Source organism: Gopherus evgoodei, chromosome 1, assembly GCF_007399415.2.
Source record: "Gopherus evgoodei ecotype Sinaloan lineage chromosome 1, rGopEvg1_v1.p, whole genome shotgun sequence".
Taxonomy (NCBI): Eukaryota; Metazoa; Chordata; order Testudines; family Testudinidae; genus Gopherus; species Gopherus evgoodei.
In genome coordinates, this window is record NC_044322.1 from 271,412,198 (window position 1) to 271,438,722 (window position 26,525).

At 41.3% G+C, this 26,525-nt stretch overlaps 2 protein-coding genes across 5 annotated transcripts in view; one reads left to right on the forward strand and one right to left on the reverse strand.

Moving 5' to 3' along the window:
* ENTHD1 (ENTH domain containing 1) overlaps window positions 1–5,253 on the reverse strand; it is a 66,615-nt gene extending 61,362 nt beyond the window's left edge. The window contains 2 exon segments of the mRNA XM_030553709.1: window positions 1,034–1,243; window positions 4,902–5,253. Coding sequence (XP_030409569.1) covers window positions 1,034–1,243; window positions 4,902–5,250 — 559 coding nt within the window. The 5' untranslated portion in view covers window positions 5,251–5,253.
* Window positions 5,254–11,253: 6,000 nt separating this feature from the next.
* The window catches only part of GRAP2 (GRB2 related adaptor protein 2), a 38,280-nt gene continuing 23,008 nt past the window's right edge, over window positions 11,254–26,525 (forward strand). For 2 of the 4 annotated variants that reach the window (XM_030546726.1, XM_030546741.1), the window contains exons 1-2: window positions 11,254–11,302; window positions 11,382–11,453. The gene's annotated coding sequence lies outside the window, so the exon portion shown is untranslated. Of the gene's footprint in view, window positions 11,454–13,794; window positions 13,817–26,525 lie in introns of those variants that run through there. The other 2 variants (XM_030546716.1, XM_030546749.1) reach the window with 2 other exon arrangements.

Sequence of the window (26,525 nt, forward strand, 5' to 3'; positions counted from 1 at the left end):
ACTTATTTACTTGTGGATGTATAGCCTTGATGCTTTTTAGATTCTCATGTATAATATGGATAAAGGCAGGGCTCAAACCTCTGAAAATAACTGTACCTGCAGGCCATATTTCTCCAATTGTTGGCATAGAGCCACATTGGTTTAGTTCACACCAGGGTAAAGTCACCTTATTCACATGTTATTTCACTGTGGATACCATCTGACAGTTCAATCGGAAAGGAATTATCAGCCTGAACACTGGAGAATTTTTTTAAAACTGCTCAATTTAAAGAATCAACTTCTTCCTTTTTCCTATAAATATTGTAAAGTTTGGATGAATTTCAGTAATCTCAAAACTGAAAGACTAACATTACTGTCTGGAGTCAAGCATAATGCCACACAGGTGGTGTGCTACTACTCACTCTCTCTCACCTCTACCAGTGATCTCTACAGGATTCCTGTTATTCCAGTTTTGCCATCTTGACCTTGGTTCTGGTAATGTACCTAAATTCTTACTCACTGCACCCTTTCCTATTTAAGTCCCTATATTCTTGCACTGCTCTGCTTGTTCCATAACACTGACAGGCAGCATTTCATGCTATTCCAGTACTAATACCCTCCATACATCTCTGCCAATGCACCTCAGTGCTGACCTACAGCACCTCTTTGCTATTCCAATTCTGGGTCCCTTATGTACTTTTATCAAATTAGCACCAGTATCCCCTGCTATTTCAGTCCTGTGTAAAGATTATCAATCATACCAAGCCATGCAAAATGGGGTGGATATTGTCTGAGGAGAAATGTTCACTAGTAAATAGGTTAGAATACCACAAAACCCCCAAGTCCATTTCATTTGAGATTGACAAATGAAAGGGTAGTGCAGAAAGACAGACATTTTGCTCTTGAAAATTTCTCCTCCTCTCATCTCTTAAGCCCATTGCTACATCCTGCAATGTAATCTTTTTCAGATTGTTTACTAATGCAAAGCCCCACCTGTAGAGCTGGCTAAAGTATTGGCACATCTAAATTTGCAGTTTAAGCCTGAGATGCTTACCTTGAAGTTTGACTGAATCAGGAAGCTCTGGTATGGGCTCAGAGGCAGACATTGTTGGTAAACAGTCCTTGGTAGTGGTCTTCTTAGGCAATAGCATTGCATAGGAGGTCCGCTGCCTAGTTCTGCGTGCTACCTCACGTTCGTTATGTAGCAGTTGGTCGTCTGTTAACAAGGCACTGACTTGCTTAGATTTTTCTCTGACGTGATAACCTGTTGAAGTAATTAGGTTTAGTTTAAAGAAAAGAAATACTTGGTAAATGTCTTAGAAAGCCACCATCTCATTCTGTAATGAGGGCCACCTGGATATATCATGGGCCCCAGCAACTACAGAAAAGTGCAAAGAGGCTAAGAATGCTGAGCTGTTCATTACCATAGAACAATGAGCCAAGAAACCAAGATCTCAGTAAGCAGTTGTCTTTAGTAGATTTACTTTGTAAGCAGCTGAGAAGAGGTTAAGACACTGCATGTGTGGTTCATAAACTGAAGTATGTTTTTAGATTATGGTCTTTGAGGTTTTGGCTGAATGCTATTAGCAGGATGTTATTCCTTTGGTCAGAGAAGTGTTCAAGCAGAATTCCTCCTTGTCTCTTTGGTGCATTAGTGTATTGTCTCTGTCAGGCCTTGTCAGTCCATGAACTCTGATCCTTCTGTATGGTAGTACAAAACACTGCCACCAGTAAGCTGGCACAAATATATAGGGTTTTTCCATTAAAATTTGGCTATGGTTGTGTGTAGTGACAAGGGAGTATTAGTGTCAATGTGAGTTATAGGGAACAAGGAAAGAGGCTGTAGTGCTTTTTATCTTTGATCTCTGGAAAAGATTTTCAAGCCCAAAAATGCTAGGGTCCAAGGAAGATGTCAGGGATTAAAGATCTCTCTCAGAAGAGACATTATTATCCTATCAAAATGAATTTGTCTAGAGAGGGGAAAAGTCACACTTTTTGATATTCTTCTAAAAAATCTACTGTGTTTAGTATGTGTGTGAAACAACATCCCCAAACTACCAGCTGTAATGGAGTCAGTTCAATAAAGCTGTTGATTCTGCTTAGGAGATTCACAGGTCTGAATTCACTGAGGGGCTGGTACAGCAATGAAACTGAAGGCCCATCAAATTCACTGTTTGAATCAGAGAAACAAACATAGAGACAACTGGATGTCATGATGATCCTTCTTATACTGACAGGGACCCTGGGTCGTGGAAGGGACAAGGGAGTGTTGCTCCTCTTTCTGGAGTTTTGAGTGGAGAACCTTAACACATGACTGAATTCCTCTGATTGCAGGTAGCAGGCATTGGTGGACCTCTGTATCTTCTGTGTTTCTAGATCTATCTTACTGATGCGCACATAATTATAAGAATCGAATGTTAAGATGTCTTACTAATGTATATTGCTCTCTCTCCCCTCCTAATTGCCTCCAACATTGAATTTGATAGCTCCTCTAATCTCAAAGTTGTAATACCCACCGAATGAATTCTGTCCTGAGATTCTCCTAAGTAGAGTGACCAGCTTTATTTAATTTATTGTATTTGCAGCTGATTAGTTTCTGGATGTTGTTTCTGTTAACTGAGGTTTCCAGGCACTGCAAACTGACATTACATAAGTCAGTCAGTGAATTTCCACTGGGTTTGTTCTGCAACTTGACCTGCATACCACCACAGACTTAAACAGTGGTGAAATTGAGACACGTTCTCCTTTGTTGAAACAGCTGTGAGAGTGTCACTGCAATCCTGATTGTCATGGGACAGTTCTAGTTTTCATAAATCTGAGTCCCATGACCCTCAGATTCTTGTAGTATGATTAAGTGGTCTTGAATTTATTTAATCTCATTCTCATATCAATATGAAATGAAGCAACAGGATTACATGAAGACTGAGCTATAGCAGTGTCATGATTTAGCATCGTGGTGTGATTATTTTGTCCTGCAGGACAGAGACAAATAGTTGGCATTTCAAAGCCAGTAGGAGCAGTATTAAGCTTTTATCAGCTGGAATTCACTTTTACATACATCACATGGGAACATGAATTGCCCAGGGTGACAGGCCCATCACTGCCAATAATTCATCTAATTTACTATGACAAGGTGGATGCATGGTTGGGTCTCAGAGCCAACAGGCCAGTAGCTTCATCTACCAGCTCATGCTGCTCCCAGCAGTGCTGCATTCTTACTAATAATTTAATCTTGTCTTTGAAGTTCAGCTCCTAGCAGTTTGCCTCCTTTTTCTTGTTTTCTTTCGCTTCTGTTTAAAATTATAATGGTCCATTTCAACAAAATTAACCGTAATTTCACGGATCACCACATCAGGAATAAGTTTTATACATAATACTATAATCCATGTAGTTGTTTCCCCAAAAGCTAATTGACTTGATGAGCAATTCTGTCTCCTGTGTAAATAACCCTGGTTCCAGTTAAGAGCTATGTTATTTCAGGGGTTTTTTTGGTTTTAGTATTTTCTGGAAAATTTTAGTTGGTATGGCAATTTTGTTAAAGGAAATGTTTACCAAATATAACATGAGGGTAATAATATAACCTAGCTTTTACATAGTACTTTTCATCAGTAGATCTCAAAGTACTTTACAAAGGAGGGTAAATATCATTATCCCCTTTTCACAGATGGGGAAACTGAGATGCCAGGAGGTGAAGGGACTTGCCCAAGGTCACACAGCAGGACAGTGGCTGAATCAGGTCTTCTGAACTCCAGTCCAGTGTGCTATCCACTAGGTCATACTGCTACCATAATTAATTTCATTTACTTTTAACTAACCCCTCCTCCATGCTTTTATCAATGTTTCATTCTTCATTACAGTATACTTAAACTGGCTTTTTTTAAAAATTAATTTGGTTCTCATGAAAGTTTCCAGACTGATAACACAGGTAAGTCTTCTATTTATATGTACATAGGTGCATCATGGGCAGTGACAGAACAAGATTCCTACACTGCCCCACCAATATCTCATCAGTAATATGCTGGAAAAATCACTTCTAGGGCTAGATGATGGGAAGTTCCCTTATTGTAGCCTTTATTCAGTTTCACCGTCTCCCTGTTCAGATTACCAGCCAATGGATCAATTAGTATGAAATGGGATGGTTCTTTTTGTAATATGGACACTTTTCTACTATGAATTGGATTGCAATTTCCAATTTATTTTACAAAGGTCATTAAACATATATTGGATGATAAGAACTTTCAGTTGTCACCAACCTGTCCCAGACTGACTGGAACCAGAGACCTAGAGATTATGATGATAATAAAGATAAAAGGCCACTTAACCCATTTCCCTATGCCATCAAATTCTCCAACTGACTTTACTTTCATTATTCCTGAGATGGGCCAGTGTACTCAAGTTCTGATGGCAAACATGCCCAAAGGCAAACATCAAGTGTTTACTTTAAATATGATAAATTTCACTGGTATACTGACCTGAAATCTATTAATCTAGCATGATCCAATCCTGCAAGAATATTTTATAGGCAGGCATTACGATATACTCTTGCTTATTCTCATCTAACCATTTTTCAGAAATGGCAACTGCATGTAAATCTTCTCCCAATGCCAAGCATTCCACCTCACCCATATTTGCATTTAAACGTCTTTCAACAGTGCATAGGCACATGGGTTGAAATTCCAGCCTCTTCAACCTCCATGGGGCTGGGATTTCACCCTTTCTTTTTATTTGTGAGAGTTGGGAACATTTTTATGTATCCTTTTTTTTTCTGCTAACATGGTAAATTGCTCCTCCATATCCCCTTCCTGACCTTTCCTTCAGTCCAGCCATAATTACTTGCTATATTTCCCCCAGCAATTAATTTAAATAATCCCCCCCAAAACCTTCTTAATTTTAATTGACAGGCCTTGGCAAGATACATTTACCTTGATCCTTCCCAGCCTCATCTATGTAATGAAAATCCTTTAATGTCTGAATGTTAAAGAGCCCCTCTCGACAATGCTGTATGACTTTCTTTGATCCATTCTTGATGAGATAATCCAAGAGTGTGAGGGATTTATACACATGCCTCCAGTTCTTTCCCTGGTCATTCATCCTGTGCCATATCATGTTCATAATCTCCAAAAGAGAAACTGTATTGTATGTCAGGTCACTGATCTCTAACATTAATGAACTAGAGGGACCCCATGGGTCATTAGAGGTTGCTTCCCTGACTTTGACCTCAGAATCAGAATAATTTTTCACAAAGTTCTTCATGTGCCTCCTGAGTGCCATGGAGATGACAGGTTGTTGTTCAGTTGATAAAGTTGGTAAGAGATGCCTGTGCTGCTGTCTCTGCCTACGTGTTTTTAATCTCCACTTCAGCAAACCACAATGATTCTGGAAATAGAACAATACAAAGAATACATGTAACTTGTTATCAACTCAAAATTTTGGAGGAAGGGGGAAAGCTGATATAATTCTCAGTTTCTTAACAATATGGGCCAGCCAACATTGGGAGTACTATAATTGCAATCATAGGGCATTACCTAAGCCATTATCTTCTCACCCTACCTAGCCCAAAAGGAAGATCCATCCTACTTTTCCCTGGCCAGAAGTATGGCAACTATGATTAATGGCCACAAGGGTGAGAATACAGTGAGAGGGATACTTAGGTTCTCCTTAGGAAAGACTGCAGTAGGGCAACAAACTGAAAGAAGGGTGACCTGGGTTCTACTAATGACCTTGTCATTAATTTGCTGACCTTGGGCAAGTCACTTAACCTCTCTGTACTTCAGTTTACTCATCTGTATAAGTGTTAAATATAGTTATTAGTGATCATTATTTATTATTAAGTGTTTGTCAAGAATAGTAAAGTCACGGGAGATGGAAGAAAGGATAGAACATTTCATTATCCAGCAAGCTTAATTAAATCTAGACCATACCTTCCATTGTTAAACCAGAGCTCCAGGTCGCCTGTATGGTGCTCCTCTAGTTAGTACTTGGTGCACGCATACAAGAGACCCAAGTTCAAATGCCAGATTCAGACTTGGGCCAGCAGAAGCTAAATTATACTGACGGGGCAGTGTATGCGTGCAGGGAGGAAAAAAGAAATGGTCTCATGTCACTCTGCAGTGGCCCTTCTCTCTTCTGCTCCTCTAAACAAGAGAGGGAGGGTAGAGGAAGGAAGAACAGAGTTCAATTTGCCTGAGGACTGCTCTGCTAAACTGAATAAAGTTTCTCTACTGATCATCTTGAATCTGTCAGCTTTCACAGCTGGCATACGCGACAGGGGGGTGCCTTTTAGTTGAGGCAATGATAGCATGAAAAGGGAACACAGCCTCCAAACAATTTAAACAAAGCCTGTGAATTGTCAGTTCACAGCTTTATGAGATGAACCCATCCCCCTCCCTTCTTTTCATTAGTTAGCATGAGGGTGGATAGGTCTCTGTGCAGTTCCTGACTGAGTCACTAGCAAAGGCTGTCATGATCATGTATCAAATTGATTTCAAGCCCTGACAAGTGCCCATCCTCAATGAGGGAGACAATCTGTAGTCAGATTTTATGTGCACAAAAGGCAAAATATTAAAATTCATAACAAATGTGTTTGTTTTCCATCTCGCTTCCCCCCATCCACCAACACCTTTGTCCAGTCCAACGTCTATCTATTTTGATTCATTCAATGTTTGATTTTTAACATAAGGATAGGGATAGGCATGAATTTGAAGCAAAAACCAAAATGCTACCTTTTCAATTTTTAAAATAAAGAAGGTAATTAACCTTTTTATCAAAGTATGCACAGCTTCAAGTAAGTTGGATAGAAAATATATTGGTTTAATTAAGATATTGTAGAGAACGATAGCTGAAAATGTTGGGAACCTGGAGAGAAAAAAGAATCTTTCTGAGGAGGGTGCTACATAGTTTACAACTCCCTGCCTCTCTCTCATGTTTGCACTTCAAATGGAGTCAATTTTTATCTGTCTCACTCCTGCAGAGAAAAAACTGATTTTATAATATGTTTCAATGAAGCTATTAAATTTCAGTCATAGCAGGATTTCTCTTTTGTCTTTGTGTCTTTCTTTGTTTTGGTGCACTGATGCACTGTGACAGTGGTTATATAGCAGCACATATTGATCTGTTTTTTACAAGTTGATTAGATAACTCTATTACAATCATAACCTGCTGGAGTGGAACACTTAGCACCAGTTCCTTTGTCCTCCTGGACTGGGTCCCCACTCATCTTGATTTCTATGAGGCTGCTCTGATTTTTGGCATGGTGTTCTATGACTTCCAAGCTAAGCATGCAGATTTTTTTATGATTATGAATATTTTATTATTATTATTATTATTTTAAAGTGAGTTTACTGATAGTGAAAGGTTCAAGAGGGACAGCTTGAAGTCTTCTATTCACAGAACAGGAACTGCATGGGCAGCATCAGTACAAACCTACTGCTCACATTAAATGTAAAGAAATATATTGGGGATGCAAAAATCAATGCAAAGTTGGGTCACGACATCACAGTACAATGTTTGGGAGCAACATTACATAGGATTCCTAGGTCTACATAATAAATATTATGCTTTTTAAAATACATAAAATTACTTATTTACTCAAAACCCTGGATCATCTCTGCAAGAATAGTGTACCTGATTAAAACTATGTAACAATTATTTATTCATTAACCTAAAATATATTCCTGCTAAAAATAGAAAACTTGACATGCACAATTTCATTTAAATAATATTAAAGCTAAACTATACAGCCAGGAAATTAATAGTTAAGGACCACGAACTGGATGTAGCTGTGATTGTTTTTCTGTCTTTTGTTGTTGTTTGCCAATTCATATCATAAACATAATATTATGTAAATGAAACTGCCTCATAGTTAGTCTTTTGTGCTACTAATCAAAAAATCAATATTTTGTCTCTCATTCCCTGAGCCAGCCATCTCTATGGTTAATGTGTCTGTGACACCACGTGAAAGAGACAGATTGATTTTAGTCCAGATCTGCCGGATTACTCCCAAACTCAGCAATGGCTGGGAGTCCTAAGAGGAACCGCACTTTAATCCCTGTTGGCATCTAGGAGGTTAGGCTGAATGTGGTTCTACAATAATCTATTTGGCCAAGTGATGAGCAGTGCTGATGAGCCCTGAAAAGGGATGCCCATTTAGAAACTAGACCTGACACACAAGTGTGACAGTGAGTGCATGAAATCCAGAAATCTGGGGATCCCACCTCAGGAACTTTTATGATTTTATTTCAGTTTAATCAAATAATGATGTTTTTGGCTCATGGCCTACAAAAAAAATGTACAAGTTTTAAATCCTGCTATCAAGCCAACCTCTCACTAGCAGGGAGAAACTTCTCCTTATGTCAGGTTATTCCATAAGTTCCTGCTGCAGCATTTCTTTCACCTTCCTCTGGCACTGAAACAGCTGGTACTAGCTGCTGCCAGAGACAAGGTACTAGGCAAAGTGGACCAGGGGTCTGATTATTCACTATGGCAGAAAGAGATCTTGGAGTCACTGGGGCTAGTTCTCTGAAAACCCACTCAATGTACAGCGGCTGTCAAAAAAGTTAACAGAATGCTGGGAATCATTAAGAAAGACATAGATAATAAGACAGAAAATACCATGTTGCCCCTATATAAATCCATGGTACGCCCAGATCTTGAATACTGTGTGCATATCTGGTCGTTCCATCTCAAAAAAGATATATTGGAATTGGAAAAGGTTCAGAAAAGGGCAACAAAAATTATTAGGGGCATGGAATGGCTTCTGTATGAGAAGCGATTAATAAGACTTGGACTTTTCAGCTTGGAAAGGAGATGGTTAAGGAGGGCTATGATAGAGGTCTATAAAATCATGACTGGTGTGGAGAAAGTAAATAAGGAAGTGTTATTTCTCATAACACAAGAACTAGGGGTCACCAAATGTAATTAATAGGCAGCAGGTTTTAAATAAACAAAAGGAAGTATTTTTTCACTCAACGCACAGTCAACCTCTGGAACTCCTTGCCAGAGGATGTTGTGAAGGCCAAGACTATAACAGGGTTAAAAAAAACTAGATAAATTCATGGAGAATAGGTTCATCAATGGCTATTAGCCAGAATGGGCAGGGATGGTGTCCCTAGCCTCTGGGTGCCAGAAGCTTGGAATGGGCGACAGGGATGGATCACCTGATGATTACCTGTTCTGTTCATTCCTTCTGGGGGACCTGGCATAGGCCATTGTTGGAAGACAGGATACTGGGCTAGATGGACCTTTGGTCTGACCCAGTATGGCCAGTCCTACGTTCTTATGTAGGTTCCATACCTGCCTGCAGTAATGGTGGTTTCCAGACACGGCAGCAGGTGTCTTGCTTGGAAGTTCAGCGAGACCTGACTTTGGGTCAATTAAACCTGCCATTTAAGGGAGCCCATGGTTGACAGGACAACCCTCACTTGCAGGCAGATGGGTGTTACAACATGACCGCTCAGCTGGAGCTGTGCCTCGCCTTGTGCGGTAGGAGAGTTGAGGGATGGGAAGGGAGGGATTGAGGGGGGGGCCTCTCCACTCCAGAAACAACCCCTGGGGAAGCAGGTCCTCACAATCCTAAATCCAACTCCACTCCCTGAGGAGCGTAAGGCTAGACCTGCCAGTCCTTTGCCATCAGTGGCTGCTCCTGATAATGTGGCCCACTGAGGGGGTGGCTGTGAAGGCAGGCAACCTCCAGAAGAGGGCAGCCACAGGGGGCTCCTGAACAGGGGATGCTCCCACTGCTCCCAACACACACAACTGCAGGTAAAAACAGGGCACGGCACGTGACTCTCTCTGGCCCTGGAGACGCCCGAGCAGGAGCAAGACAAGCTTTAAACAGGGAGAGGCCCTGCCCTGCTCTCATTAACGAGTGGGGTTAGTTGATGGAGGTCAGCGGAGTTCATGGCCCAGGCAGAGGCTTCACGCTGCTGGTCTCAGACCCCACCCTCATTACCTGAGGAAAACTGAGCAGTAGTGACCGGTAGGCATCATTTTCCCACTTAAAATTCAAACTGCCATCAATCTGCTGCAAAGGCCCGCCTCTCCCTGTCCTCCTCCAATCAGAATTCTCATACCCACTGTTCTCCCCTCATCTTGCATTCAAAGCGGCTGTCAATCACCTTCCAAACCCCACCCCTTCTTCACATCCAATCAGAATTCTAGCTACTCCTCTGCCTTACCAGCCCTGGGAATCCTGCTGAAAGGGGCAGGGGCAGCTCTGCCACATTTTGTAATGGTGAGGTGGGGAGGGGAACAGTTGACTGACAGAACTTCAACCTCTGCTAGGCTCCACCCCTTAATTTCAGCAATCAATAGATTTTCAGGCCTCCCTAATACAAGAGGAAAGCTTCCCCCTGCCTTTTTTATGGTTTCAGTTTTATTTTTACAATTTTTATACTTTTTTTAATCCATAAACGTTGCACAGTGTAAACAAAGGTGAAATTCAAAGGTGTGGAGAGGTCGTAGCACCACTACCACCACTTGGACAGTCACCACTGCTGCCTCCTCCAGATCTCAATCCCCTCATCCAGATCTCCCAGTTAACGCAATAACTCCTGCCTGAACTGATGCATTGATAAATGAATTAATGTGTTTTCCCAACTAGACTGCCACTTACCGAAAATGAGAGCTTTACACCCCCTTGCATGCAGCCAAAACGCACATCCCAAGTCACACTCATTTCAGAGGTTGCTAAAATATTGGTCTATAGTGCTGCTGCTTTTCCACCCACCCATCCCTCTCACTGTAGTGTGCTCCCCCCACCTCAGAGCTGCCTGTGAATTCTCTAGCTCTCTTACCAGAGGCATAGGCACACTCATACACACACACGCTCATGATGGACGGTATCAAGTCAAATGGGGAGTTTTGGTGATAGACATACCCACAGATTAGAATGCTGGTTACACTGTGGCTATCATATTGCCATGTTGATTTGACTGAGAGGTGATCAGACTAAATTTTAATAGCCCCACGTGGTTCAAAAAGGAGACTCGGGACCTGTCAGTCCTAAATTCAAACCCAAAGCAATAAGTAGATCTTGGGTTGCATAGGAGAATGCATTAAATGCAACTCGAGCACAGAACTGCAGTAGCATTCGTTAAAACTCCTATGATATCAGGTTAGCCCTGGCAGTGAAAAAACAAAAGCATACTAAGCTAACTAAGCTCCACGCCCAGGGCTGTGAGCTGTCATGTCTGCTAGTTCCTGCGTGGTTTGTGGTTCGCACATGACTGCCTGATTGGCTGAACTTCATGGTGAAGAGAGGAGGGTGCACATTATGAAAGGTTTGTTGTATGGTCCTGAATGGCTCCACAAGCATCTACACTTGGTAAGCGCTTAATCTGAAGACAAGAACCAGCTGGCTTTATGAAATGCAGGCTGTTCAATATCATTTTATTTCATCATAGAGTCTGCAAGTCTGGACTATAACAACCAGAAGCAAAGCAAAGACTCTTCCTCAGTCTTCCCTACTCTCAAAGGTATGTGACTATTATAACATTTGCTTTCAGTTCTTTAACAACAGATGGTGCCAGTTCAAGTGAGTCTGGGGCCCTTTGCAACATTATGCAACAGACACCCCAGCGGTAAGGCCCGCGATTCAGTTTGTTTGCACATCTGCCACTCTTGCATCAAACTTCTAATCCTGCCAGTTTGGGGAGGGATGGGAATGTGTCCAGAACCGGTGTGTGTATTGAGAGTGTTGGAAGAATAGGGGCAGGAGATTTCCTTTAAATCAGAAGGGGAAAAAAACTGCATTGTCTTTCAGTCAGGGCTGTGATAAAAGGAAAAACATCCAGATTCCCCAGGGGCTTAATGTTATCCTGATAGAGCTCTCAGTCAGCACAAAGCAGCTATTCTCTACAAAATATTCCACTGGAGCATCCTGGCTGGGATAGGGCCCTCCATGAGCTAGATGCCCCCTGCAGCCAGAGTTTTGGCACTATTGTCTGAACTGCCCCCACAAATAGAACATCCATACTTTGTAGTATCCTATGTGATATGAGCTGGGAAACTCCAACTCCTACATCACAGAACCGCCATCATCATTGACAACAAGAGCCATCTCAGCAAAGAAGCCAAGGTGTGAATGGGCCATTAAAATTCACCCCAACTTCTCCCTCCTGATTAATTAGTCAGTAATTGTAAAGCATTTTGGGGATTCAAAGTGCTGTGATTGCTACATGCTCTATTTATTAAGAGGCACTGTCACTTCAGGGCAGGGTTGAGACACATGGTAATAGTAGTGTATGAGGCGAAAGTTCACACTGCTTTGCCCATGTGGTGTGCCCATTCTGGGAACAGCTGGAGGACTTCAGTCTCCAAACTTTAATCCAGCATCTCTCATCAGAAGAAAAATTAATTAAAAAAAAATTCCAACGGTCTTTTAGCACCAACAGTGGGAACAATTTTGTTATTTACATTTGTCTGGAAAAGAATGTTTCCCTACTGACCGGGTTGCTGGTAAATGAATGGTGTGGGATACAGATGAAATGGATCAGGGGCTAGGTGTGGGGAAAGCACGTTCCTTATTATTACAATGTAGATCCAGGGAAGTAAAGCTCGTCCCTGGCCCTCTAACACAGACCTGAGGTTTTTATTTATACTGACTTTAATTTGCATTTCTGCCTTTCTTACAACTATCCTTGGCAATCACACCAGGTAAGGAATTTAGGTAGGTTTGTGGGTACAGAACAGAGCACTTGTGTCATAGTGCTAGCCACTGTGTGTTACTAGAGAGACAAGCTGGGTGAGGTAATACCTTTAATTGGACCAACTTCTCTTGCTCTTCAGGTCTGCATGAGCTTGAAAGCTCATCTCTCTCACCAACAGAAGTTGGTCCAATAAAAGATGTTACCTCACCACCTTGTCTCCCTAATACCTTGGCACCAACAGAACTACAACAACCCTCCGTACAACTATGTGTTACTATCATTTGTGTAAGTAGCAGAACAGGAAAGATTTGGACGGGAAGGCTAGGTGGACTATAGCCCCTCTAAATCTAATAGTATTTTATCCAGATGCTCTCTACTCCTTAAAATGATTCCATTTGAGGGATGTTCCTATGCAAAATAAAAATTGTCCCTTGCTCTGCCAATTCAAAGTTTTTAATATCTCCCAGTATCCAGTGCCTCAGCTGCTCATCTCAGTTGTCCGTCTTGCTGTTTTATTGCTTCTCTCTTTTCAGATCATAAGAATGTCTCTTTCCCCGCAGCCAGCTGCTTTGTCTTGTTTTGTTACACTTTTAGCTGGAGGCAGTGTCTTCTGACTCTACTGTTATTTCTGGGCAGAATGAAAATAACCCTCCATCCCTTCTTCCCATTTCTTTCCTGTATAATGCTCCTATCCTTGAATTTTTCTGCTGGTTTAGATGCGTGTGATTCACATCCAAATGTTGATTTCCCTTATCTACCTTCATAGTCCATCTCTGATGTACATCATCACTGGAAGTTAGCCACAGTAACCCAAACAGTGCCAAATGTGTTGCCATTCACATAGTAGTATTAGCTACTCTTGATCCTTCCAGATATTTGGGATTTTTTTAAACTGTGTTAAGACTACTGTCCTCCTCTCCCATTTTTCCTTCTCTCCAGGCCTTAGTTGTGGTTTAAAAGAAACCTAACTTGACAGCCAACTTTCAGCTGATTAAAATGGTATGAAGCATATAATCATCATCATTTGCCTGACTGGAGGATCGTGCACGGCCGCAGAAACAGTCTAATCAGTTTATGTGCAGTCCCACAAATCCCATGCTTTCTTTCAGAATCTTTAATTTTGCAGCACACTTGAGAGCTATAGAAAGGAGACTTCTTCACTCATTCAACTTAATTCTTCGTCAGTCCTAGTAAGCGTGCATTTCCATTATCATTACCCCTTAGTTCCAGTGGAGGCTATATTACAATAACCTTTTGTACTCACTGTATATGCTTTTTATCCTAAAATCTCCAAGTGCTTTACAAAGGTGGGTAAATATTAATACCCCCATTTGACAGATGAGGAAATTGAGGCACACAGCGGTGAAGTGGCTTGTCTAAGGACATGCAGCAAATCAGTAGCCAGGCTGGGAAGAGAATGCAGTACCTTGACTCCTGATCTTGTTTTTTAACGACTAGACAATACGGACTTATTTTACATTTTATATTGGTACTTTCATTTCAAACATTTTTTTTAAATATATTAGACGTACATATGAATACAGATAGAATCTGCAGTGACAGTAGCTAAGCTAAACATTACAAGGACTGTTCCCCTCATAATTTAGGGCATAAACTGATTCCCCCATGATATAGCTAGAGGACCATTCCAGTGTTTGATGCCTTATTTAAATACTTCTGACTTTGGTCACTGATGGAGATGGGTTACTTGGCTAGATGGACCAATGTCTGTTCTGCTACAGCTATTGCTGTGTTCTCATTACAGCAGATGGGTAGCTGGGAGGGGGATGCATATTTTTCCTATGGCTCTAGCCCAGCTCCTTGTCTCTGAAGGAGAGTCACTGTAAACAGTGTTTCTAGAAGGATGTTAAAAATAAATGAGACACAGAGAGAGAGAGAATGATTTTGAAAGAGTCTGAGTTTTTTGGGGGGGAAGAGAGAGAAACTTTTTTAAAATTATTCTGCAGAGTAGAGACCCATGCTGTGCACCACTTAACCACTGTCTAACTAGCGGCAGTTAACTTCTGAGGAACAGGTTCGTTAAGAATGGCAAAATGATGAGGAATTGACCTGTGAAGGTTGACTCTAAGAAATGTTATGTGATGAGAGGAAATGACCGTAGTGCCTAAATTCCAAACTGAAAACCTAGTTTCACTCTCTTAGGGCTGTATAGATGTGTCTCCCCCGCACCTTGCTCCCCAGTGTCTTGGGCCCCTCGGCCACACAGTGAGCCCCCTGCAGCCCTGCTGTCAGCACTGCTCTAATCCCTACCTCCCACAACTGTAAAAATAAAAATAGAAGGATGAACTATTTAAAATTGTCAAAATTAGAAAAAAATAAAAATCAAATTCTGCCAAGCCTGATAATAATCACCAGAGAACCCATTTTGAGCTGGAGAATTCCCTCTGTCTCCACATTCTGTTGAAGAGCTTTTATAGTTTTATGCACTTTCCCAAGACTTATGGGGACATTTGGAGAGTACCATGTTGGTAACCAAAGTTTTAGCTCTTTTAGGTACATTGTGAATTCATCAGGTAGGATCTGGTCAGTCCTTGAATGAGGAAACATCCAAGGAAACCTCAGCACTTCAGGAAATGGTGTTAATGACTTTGTGTAGTTGGCACATTTTCCTCCAAGTCACTACTGAACTGATTGCCCAAGCATCCTTCTTTCAAATGAGGAATAGAACTGAAGGTCACCCTATTATTATCAAATATCCCTTAGCCCTGTACATAAGAATTAAAATGTTAATCCGTTTTCCTGGACAGATTCTGGGTATCTAACTTTTTAGTTTTATATGGGCATTTGTTACTTCTGCTCTTATACTGTTGTGAGGTGCTGTGTTCCTCCTCAGGTAAAATGATACGTGCACAGAGGGGAAAAGAGGTTACCACGCAGGGTGCAACTAATGGTCTGCCAGTCACTTGCAGCCTCAGAGCAGGTGCTGTGTGGTGGATGTAGTGGTCAGGGGACATGGCTAACGTGTTGTAGCATGTATGCTGCCTGTCTCAGCTGCCTTATATCTTGGTCAGATTACTTTTAGCAGGAATAATCTTGCATAAGAGGTATCGGGAGGGTACTATTCTATGTAGGGCTATGACAGGCAGCATTTGTGTAGACATTTTCCCTAAGTTTGCAGCCCATCAGTGCCACAAAAATATGTAGGGCCTGAATTTAATCCATAATTTGTAAAAATGCTTTGGGATCTGTCAGGATGAAAGGTGATTTTTCTATCATTATTATATTATTATTATTATTATTATTATTATTATTTTATTTATTATTATTTATTATTGCTATATCAACCCACTCACCTCTGGATTTTTATTTAAAATTGTTTCTTTAGATTTGGGGAAGAAGGGGATTTTTACAATGATGTTTTCTCACTCAGTGTAAACAATAGCTGAGCCCACATTTTCAAAATTGACCACAAATTTGGGGTATCTCCAGTTTTGGTGACCAGTCTTAAACACCTTGAGCTGTTTTTCAGAAGGTCTGAGCACCTGCAGTTCACACTGACCATTGGAATGGTGGTGCTCAACACTTGGGCAAAGTTCAAATTGTGTCAGGTGGAACAACTCAGAAATATGGTACCGAAAGTCAGTGACTGCTTTTAGAGCTTTTGGCTTTGATATATGCTGCACAGATTGTTACCTTTGTTTATAAAAACTAATTTGAAATAGCTTCAGGTTTTAAAAAAATGCCTGCAAGATAATCACTTATAGCATGTTATACATGATATTGAAATTGACCATTGCACGTTTCCATATCTTGTGGCAGATAGATTAGGTGAGGGTGGAAGAAATGGCATTAGAAAATAGGAGAATTGAGACCAGTGTACAGTAAGAGTAGGTTATTTTTTCATCTAGAATGGAGAAATGCAATATTGTAGATGTTTTTAGATTTATTGCCTTTGGATGAAATTTACTCTGGTGTCAGGAACCAACATAAGTTCTATTTGCCACCAAAGTACCACTAAACCCTATTTTGAGGGCCAAAATGTCACTTAAATGGCCCACGGCCGTTGTGCTCATTCACTGCAGAAGGGTGAATTTCATCCTAGCATCATTTCTAAGACTCGCTGCTAGTCTGCTCAGAGAGCCACTTGTTTGTGGTGGTGTTGTAGCTGTGATGGTCCCACGATATTAGTGGGTGAAATAATATCTTTTATTGGACCAACTTCTGTTGGTAAAAGAGACAAACTTTTGAGCTTACACAGAGCTCTTCTTCAAAGAGTCACTGGCAGCTATCCTGCTGCAGAGACCTTACCACATTTGTGATGCATCTTGAAAGATACAGGCTGTTCAACTTCTAAAGTTTGCAGCTCCTGAGGCTCCTTCCTGCAGACTTTGTAAAGTAGATTAGATAGAGCCATCTGGTGGTGTGTAGTCAAATACTTTCCCATACTGGATTTTCCTTTTTCTTTCAAAAACTCATAAAAAATTCTATTTAAAAAAAATGTTATATGAAAGGAGTGTTAAGCATTCAAACATCAGGAAATAGTAACGAGAACTTTAGCCTCTTGTTCATATGCTGTATAATAGCATGTAATTGTGTCATTGAAGGCTAGTTCTCAAATAATACAATATAACATCATACCAGTGTTTTACAGCCTTGTAAAATGCATCTCATAAGGTGCACACTGAAAAGAACACTTGCCTCATTTATTGAACATCTTGTATATAAATAACTTTCAGGGACTCTATTTTTTTAATCTATTATTTTTATTACAGCAGTGCCTATGGAATGATGAAGAATGGGACTCCAGTGTGCTCGGCACTGAGCAAACACGGGGGCAAATCAGCTGTTGTAAAGTGTCATTGCTCCATTGAGCTAGCCCCATAGAGTAGTGGACAGTCCCTATCCCAAAGAGTTTGCTGTCTAAATAGATAAGAATAACACAGGGGAGGGGATAGGGATAGACCACAAAAGTAGGATCAAAAGTGTGATGGGCTGCAAATATCCGATTAATTTCATGATTTGCTTTGTTTTTAATGTTTTTGTTTGGGAGGGTTGTTCGGAGGGGACTCTGGCAAACAAAGAGCACTACAGAGTAGCAGAAGATAGTACGCATAGGTGATAAAAAAAGTATGATATTTTGTTGCATTATTTGAGAACTGGTGTATGATCACCTGACTATATTGCAATTCATATGCACAAGTCACTAGAATTAAGGTCACACATACCCATTGGTGAACATGTGGACAAAGACTGAATAAATGGGTTTTGCTCATATAACTGAGGGAGCTGGGGGGATGGAAATCTTACCCCATAAAGAAATAACGCATGCATACAGCTAGGTCACATCAGGCTATTGTTGAGTATGTGGTAAAGTAGCAGATGTGATTCTTTGTCCTTGTGGATTTGTTCTATGGGTGTCTCCGTTGGTCATTTCCTCCCCAACACACCCATTTTTGCCCCCTAAGTGTTGCCTGTGCATTCTCATGCCAGGTGCACGTGGCTTTGTGGAGTTCCCCTCTGGGGAGACTCCACTGGTTTAATCATCAGCATGATGGAAATGCAGAGTTCCCACTGCCTTAAGGCCTTTATGCATCTGTTGGACTTATTAATATGGCTGTTTGTTTCTCTAATCGTGATAACCTATTGGAATTGGATTTACATCTCATTCCACTTTATCCGTTTTACAAAACCAATACAAGCATAGTCTTCTTGGCTGGTCTGCATTAACAATGAATTAATGTTTCTTGCTGCCACCCAAATAAATAAAAGAACATAGTTTTTAGACTTTCTGAACCTGAACTGAATGTGCCCTTTTACCAGCTTTATTTAATAGGATGCAGTCACCTTAAATTAAGCCCAATGTTTAGATGGGGGGAAAGTGGAGAATATGAAACTTAATATCAGAAGGAATGGCATGAATGTATAGTTTAATTTCAATTAAAACCATTTTATTTTTGGATTTAAATATCCCCCTGCAGCGCTGTGAACCCAAACTGCAGCACTGAGCAAAAATGATTATACCCAGAGTAGAAACGACCTGGCTGAGTTCACTGAGCTGGCTTAATGAAATGCAGATTAAATAAACTGCAGGATTGGTGGGAAAAAAAAAACAGTAAGCCTTTTAACGATATTTAAGTCTTAACAACTAGAGACAATATTAGTTACTAGGAGATTTTAAAAATAACATCTATCCTGACAGTGTCCTTTGCCCATATAGCATGCTTCAAGGCTATTCCAGTGTCCCTGCAACCATTGCTGCTGGCACAAATACATTCTAAGCTCTGTGCAAAAATTGATGTGACTGTTTCGAGCCTGAGGCAGGATGCTAGGGCTCTGCCTAATCCTCACCACCTTTGCCCTGCTTGATCTGTTTGTGGTCTAATCTCTTGGAGAATGAGTCCATGGATTTCCATTGAGTTATTCTTCTCAATAATATTTTCCTTCTCTTCTTGTGACATATCCTTGATTAGACTCAAATAAGTATCTTTTCCACTCACCTCCTCCACCCTTTGAAATTATTTCCTGTGCAGTATTTCAGCAAAGTCTTTATCTATTGCTATTATCTTATCTATTACTTTTTAAAATCAGTACACATGCAATTTTTTGGCCAGAATTTCAAAACTGGGGGCCTAAAGTTAGGTTCCTAAACCCATATTGAGGCACCTGGATAAAAGCGACCTTGATTTTTCAAAGGTGTTGAATGCCCACAGCTACAGTGGAAATCAGTGTGAGCTGCAGGGAGTCAGCACCTCAGAAAATCAAGCCACTTTGTTTTAGGAGTCTAAATATGAATTTAGGAGTCTAGGTCAGATTTGAAAAAAATTGTCCTTTATCCTTTCCTCGGGGGTCTTTAAATAGATTCCCATTGAATGTTCAGTTGGAACCAGATTTCAATGGGAGTTAGATGCCTAAACACCTTGGAGGATCAGGCCATAATGCCTGTATTCCTGGTCATGTTAATACACACATATACATACATTCACTGTCCTCCATGTGCATGCATAGAGCACAACTGACCATGCTCATGCACACGCAGGGCAATTCATATGCAAACTCTCAGACCTGTGCTTACATGTAGGCAGCACTTCAGCTCATAATTATGTGTGAAGTAAATTTATAAGCAAATTCACAGATGCCCACTCCTGCTCAGACATACGTGCATAACAGAACAGTTGCTCGCACACCCAGAGGCAACATCAAAGTCACACACTGGCACTCTCACGCAAACAGATGCACTTGGAAGCTCACATTCTCACACATGCATCGAGTCATGCCTTAGCTGGTACCTCCTATGTGTCTTGCATACGTATTCTGTAGCAGATCATTTCAATCTTTTTCTTCCCATTCTGTTTAATGAGCAAATGTGGTAGCACATCAAGATCAGAAATAAATGTAGTGGAATGACTTCAGTCAGCCTGAAATGTCAAATGACTCATTCACACCCTTTAAGCAGAGTTCCCTCTTTTGCCACATGCATTCTATTAAATAGGACTGGAGACCTTGTGGTTCCCTGGTATAGAGCAGCAATTGATCACTTTCTCACAGATAGGGTAAATTAGCAATTATATTTGTATGTTATGCAGGAGTTGCAGACAAGGCTTCAGTTAAACTGGCTACTGTGATGATTGCAACTAGGGTGACCATAGCAACTAGGGAGAGCAGCTGTTCCGATTTTATAGGGACAGTCCCAATATTTGAGGCTTTTTCTTATATAGAAGCCTATTACCCCCCACCCCCGTCCTGATTTTTCACACTTGCTGTCTGGTCACCCTAGTTGCAACATCACTGCTCACACTGTGGGAATGGGAATCATGGAATCTCCAAGGCCTATCTCTTTTCAGAAGTTGACCTGGTTTAAGGATTTATCTATACATGGAATGATTACAAAATAGCTATTCCAGACTAACTCCATGTGTGAACACTCTTATTGCTCTTTAAATTCACACCCTCCCTTAATCCAAATTAACTTTCAAGTGTAGACAAGTCCTAAATCATTGCTATGCCTTTAGTTAAATTGGTGTAATTTCTGTGTGTGGACAAACCCAAGAAGGTATCCACGTTTACCTTCTGATCGAAAAGAAAATGGATTCCTTCTTGGAACTGCACCTTTAATTTTTTAAAAATCCATTATTGTAATTAATTACTTTAAAAACCCTGCACAAGCATTCACACATGCAAAAACACTCTCTCAGGGCCTGATTCTAATTTCAACATATGGCCCTGTTACACCACTCTGGCATTGTAATGGAGCCTATACTTAAATGAGAATCAAGCCTTCAGACAAAAAGCAGTGTTAATGGAACACTGAGGTTCAGAGTGTAAATATAGAAGTCAGCACATTCATAAATTAAGGTTCCCACAGAAACATTAATTCTACCACTTGGTACATATCTATAGTAGCAGTTTTAGTTGCTGTTTTTGCAGTTCAATGTGCTCCTTTGTATACAGAGTGGATCAAATTCAGGTCTCAGAACAAATGTCACTGAGAGCAGAAATTGGCCTCATATGTACAATGTTGCCAAGTTAAGATTGCTATTATGAACCTTAATTATGGGATTTCTTATACTTGTGCTAAATTCTCATACTTAACTTTGTAGTGACCTAGGTTGTGGTATTTAATTTTATTTTAACTGTTATGTTAAAGATTAAAGAAGAAAGGATAAAATATAAGGAAAAAAGGTGAAAGAAAAAGAGAAAACTATGCAGTAATAAACCACAGCTTGTACAATCAGGCAATTTAGTGCAAAAATAGAACTACAGTTAAAAGGATAAAGGAATGCTTCATTTCCTTATTGTGTTAACTGTGCTTCCACTTCGTGCAAAATTATATCTCCTGGCACAGACTGTAATTTTAGTTGCAGAGTTACAGGTTTTTCACAGTTGTCTATGTTGCCAAACTGAATCGTATGCAAAAGTAAGGAAAATAACAGTTACCTTACTGATTATCTGCTTCCCATTTTACACAAAATTGTATCTGCTGGCATGGTGAAGCACGTGCAGTAACTGACTTGAAATGCAATCGCATGTGCCTGTCTATATTAGCAGACTTTTATACCACGTTCAGACGTGTCATAGTAATGTATTCCTATGTATCATGGTACAGTAGAAATACAGAATTTGTCTTACCAGATCAGACAATTGGTTTATAATGCCCAGTACTGTATTTTGTGTATGGTCCAGTACCTGAAATTTCAAAGAGAAATGAAATTCTCCTATTTTGTAACCAGTCAGCTGTCGATGGTGACAGGAATTCTTTCCTGACCCTCATGGAGATCAACTTATGCTTTGAAAACATGATAGGTATGCTAAAATAAGGATAATCATAATTACAGATATTATTATTGGTTATAAAATAGAGAAACATGCACAGACACAGTAAGGATACCATCCATGCACACATAGAGTGCATATGCAGGTACAGACATATAAGCCAGAATTTTCAAAAGGGCTCAGTTCTCAGTTAGCACCAGAATAAGTGGCTATAGTTTCAGAAAAGTGTACATGCTGGGTGCTGAGCTCTTTATCTATCCACGAGTGTCACAATGGCAACTACTGGGTATTGAACACTTTTGAAAATCTGTCCCATATTTAAGTGCCTAAAGAGGAGCTGAGCTCTTTTTAAAATCTGGACCCAATTGTAGGTGCTGAAATCTTTTGAAAATCTGGCCCATCGGGCCAGATCCTGAGTCCTACTCTGGCTGCTTTGCACCACACCAGCAGCACAAAGAAGCTCTAATGCTAGCACTTCTGCCCCCTGAAGGATTTTCTCTGGATTGGGGAATCCTTGTGAGATGTAGCATCATCTTTGACACCTTCCATCCCAACCTCTTATATAAGGAACATAGGAAGAATGCTTCTACATCCAGCTGGTCACGGGCTGCCAGAATGGCCATTTGGAACTGCAATGTTTTAGAGCAGCCCTGGGGCTGGTCTAAATGTACATTGGGCTCAGATGTATCCTGGAGACCTGATTTGTGCTAACTAGCCCCAGGATCTACAGCAGTGGTGGGCAACCTACAGCCAGCGAACCACAGCCACCAGGAGCTGTGGGTGGCTGTGCAAATGTAAATAAACGGTCTGGCAGCCTGCCAGTGGATTACCCTGATGGGCTGCATGTGGCCCACCACTGATCTACAGAGTGCAAAGATGGCCAAATGACACCTTTCATCCCCTATATTTCAGCCTTGTGCCACTGATCAGTCAGAGCAGAGGCTATGGCTCTTAGAGTATATATGCATGTATGCAAACCCATATATGCATGACAGCAATCTCAGACATACATTCATGCACTTACACAGCATTTCCTGACACATATCCATATGTACTCAGAGATATAAGCAGTTTATTTCCACACTTGTGGCCTAAATGCACACTAAGTGCAAACAGCGTACATACTAAAGCAGATTGACATGTGTGCACAGCACAAGTACAAATGCGTGCACATTTCACGCACTGAAAAGCACATGATTAGTATTCAGCTAACACCAACTTGCATTAAAATACATATCAGACCGTACTAAAACTTACAAGGAACCATGAGAAAAATTGAGAGGCAGTTAACTAGATAAGTTATTATGAGATCAAAAAGCCTCTTGAGTACAAGGAAGTGGCTACATTTTTCATACTTTATGTATTTATGGGGGGGGTTAGTGAGGGGAGCTTGTCTATTTTGCAGAAGGAGATCATTCAGAATATGTTCATATCAGACAGTATTCCTCAAGTGCCTTCTCTTTAGGAGCAGTTAGGAAAAAATGATTCTGTACAAAGTTGTTAATGGAGGCTGCATTAGCAACCCCTTATTTCTCTGTCTGATAGAAAGACAGCATGTTCGCCATTATAGTTCCCGAACCCTGATCACTGCAGATTAGGGGCGCATTGTCTGGCTGACTTAATCAAGCAAGTTAAAATATATTTATCATTATTAAAGGGGAGAAGCAGGGTGTGGGGAGAGGAAAAGGAGGGAGACATCAACCTTCCCTTGCTTCATATGGAGGTTCAACAAAGTCCAATGAATCACAGGGCACTCATCAGGGATAATTTAAATCCTGGAATGGAATGTTTGCTTGAGTGCGCTAGGCTTGGGTTCCGATCACCAAAAAAAAACCGTCTCTCGCTCTGTCTCTCTCCTGCAACAGCAGGGAAGAAAATCAGCCGCCCATGCAGCACATTTTAATTCTGTCCTGATGGCCATGCCACCCCCGCTTAGCTTATCTGCAGTTCAAATTGATATCAGGGAATACTGCAGTGACAGGATCAACTATCATCATCATTGCTTGGATATATGAGTCTGTCACTGGTATTAGTGTCATGTTTATCTTTCATTGCAAGCACAGGACACCTTTTGCACCAGGCTCTGGGACTTTATAAGAGGCCTATGTGGGGGGAGGGGAGGGCTTCCTTCTTTGTCAGCAGCATCACCTCCTTCTCCCCTTCCACCCATATGCTGCAGATTTTTTTCAGATTTTTTTCAGATTTTGAGCAGTAAATGAAAGAGTATTTTAAAACCACAGGGCCAGATCTTCAGCTGTTGTAAGTCAGCATAACCCATAGACTTCAGCAGAGCTATACCAGCTAAAGATGAGGGTTGCTGGTTTTTTTTTTAATCAGTCTTGCTTGAATGTAGAATATGAACCTGTAAAAAATCATTAGGATTTCTGAGCAGAGCTCATACTCCAGAAGCCACAGATCCCAGTGCTGCACCAAGCTGACCCATCTGGCATCGATGTTGCATTGTAGTCAGCTACATATTAGGACAGAGATGGAAGATCTGGTGGCACGGTGGGTGTATTTCACTCATCATTTATGTAGAGAATTATGTGGCACAGCAGGCCTGGTTTGCCTGGGTGCGTTCAAAGCATTAGGCAGCATAGCTGGTGCACCGTGCTTGCTTGTGTCTGGACTATTGGGCAGCAGTGAAGCAGTTCAATAAAGCTAACAGAAATACGGAAGGATGGTTGGGAACTAAAGGATTAGGCAGAAAGGGGCCAAAACATCCCATTCTCCATTGTAGTTAGTTGCTGCCTCCTCCTCAGCCGATCCCCACTCAGTTTTGTCACGGTTCCGTTTTTGTGATCTCACAATTGCTGCCAAGGTGATAAACTGTGATGTCAAGAGAACAGTTCAGTGTAATCACCTTACAAATTCAGGAGGAGGACATAACTGATTAGAATGGATAAAGCTGCTAGTGAAACACTAATAACTCAGGGTATGTCTACACTACGAAATTAGGTAGAATTTATAGAAGTCTTTTTTTTATAAATTGTTTTTATACAGTCGATTGTGTGTGTCCCCACTCAAAATGCTCTACATGCATTAAGATGGCGGACTGCGCCCACAGTACCGAGGCTAGCGTTGACTTCCGGAGCATTGCACTGTGGGTAGCTATCCCACAGTTCCTGCAGTCTCTGCTGCCCATTGGAATTCTGGGTTGAGATCCCAATGCCTCATGGGGCAAAAACAGTGTTGCAGGTGGTTCTGGGTAGATGTCTTCAGGCCTCCCTCTTCCTCCCTCCATGAAAGCAACAGCAGACAATCATTTCGCACCTTTTTTCCTGGGTTACCTGAGCAGATGCCATACCACAGCAAGCCTGGAGCCCATCCAGCTCACCGTCACCGTACGTCTCCTGGGTGCTGGCAGACGTGAGACTGCATTGCTACACAGCAGCAGCTCATTGCCTTTTGGCAGCAGATGGTGCATTACGATTGGTAGACATCATCGTCATATTCCTGGGTGCTCTTTTAGCCGACCTCGGTGAGGTCAGTCAGGGGTGCTTGGGCAGACATGGGAGTGACTCAGCCAAGTCATTCCCATCTTCTGCCAAGCATCCAGGAAATGACGATGGCTAGCAGTCATACTGCACCATCTTCTGGTAAGCAGCCAGGAGATGATGATGGCTAGCAGTCGTACTGCACCGTCTGTTGCCAGCCTAAGATGTAAAAGATAGATGGAGTGGATCAAAACAAGAAATTGACCCAATTTGTTTTGTGAAATCAACGGCCTGCTAAACCCAGGGTTTTGAGTTCAATCCTTGAGGGGGCCATTCTGTGTGACAGTTTTTTGTGTTTCTCCTTGATGCAAAGCCACCCCTTTTGTTGATTTTAATTCCCTGTAATCCATGTCGTCAGTCGCCCCTCCCTCCATCAGAGCAATGGCAGACAATTGTTTTGCGCCTTTTTTCAGTGCAGACGCCATAGCACTGGGATCATGGAGCCCAGTCAGATCACCGCAGAAATTATGAGCACTGTAAACACCACATGCATTATCCAGGAGTATATGCAGAACCAGAAGCTGCAAAAGCAAAACCAGGCGAGGAGGCGACGGCAGGTGATGAGAGTGATGAGGACATAGACATGGACAGAGACTTCTCACAAAGTAGGGGCCAGGCAATGTGCCCCGGCAATATGCACATCATGCTGATGAGCTCTGCATGGTCACCTGTACTGATCAGCTCACCACGCTGGCCAAACAGGAAATGAAATTCAAAAGTTTGCAGGCCTTTTCCTGTCTACCTGGCCAGTGCATCTGAGTTGAGAGCGCTGTTCAGAGCGGTCACAATGGAGCACTCTGGGATAGCTCCCGGAGGCCCATACCATTGAATTGCATCCACACTACCCCAAATTCGACCCGGCAAGGACGATTTCAGCGCTAATCCCCTCGTCAGAAGTTGAGTAAAGAGATCAATTTAAAGAGCCCTTTAAGTCGAAAAAAGGGCTTCATTGTATGGATGGGTCCAGGGTTAAATCAGGGTAGCGCTGCTAAATTCGATCTAAAATCGTAGTGTAGACCAGGCCTCAGTAATCTGCTGTGAGGGGAAGGAAAACGTAGAAGAGGAACTTGGCAGGATCAGAGGGATGGAGAGAAAATATTTCATCTTGTCATGTTTGTCAATGGTTTGAAATATGTTCCTCTACTTTCATTTTTAAATGAAAGTGGAGGAA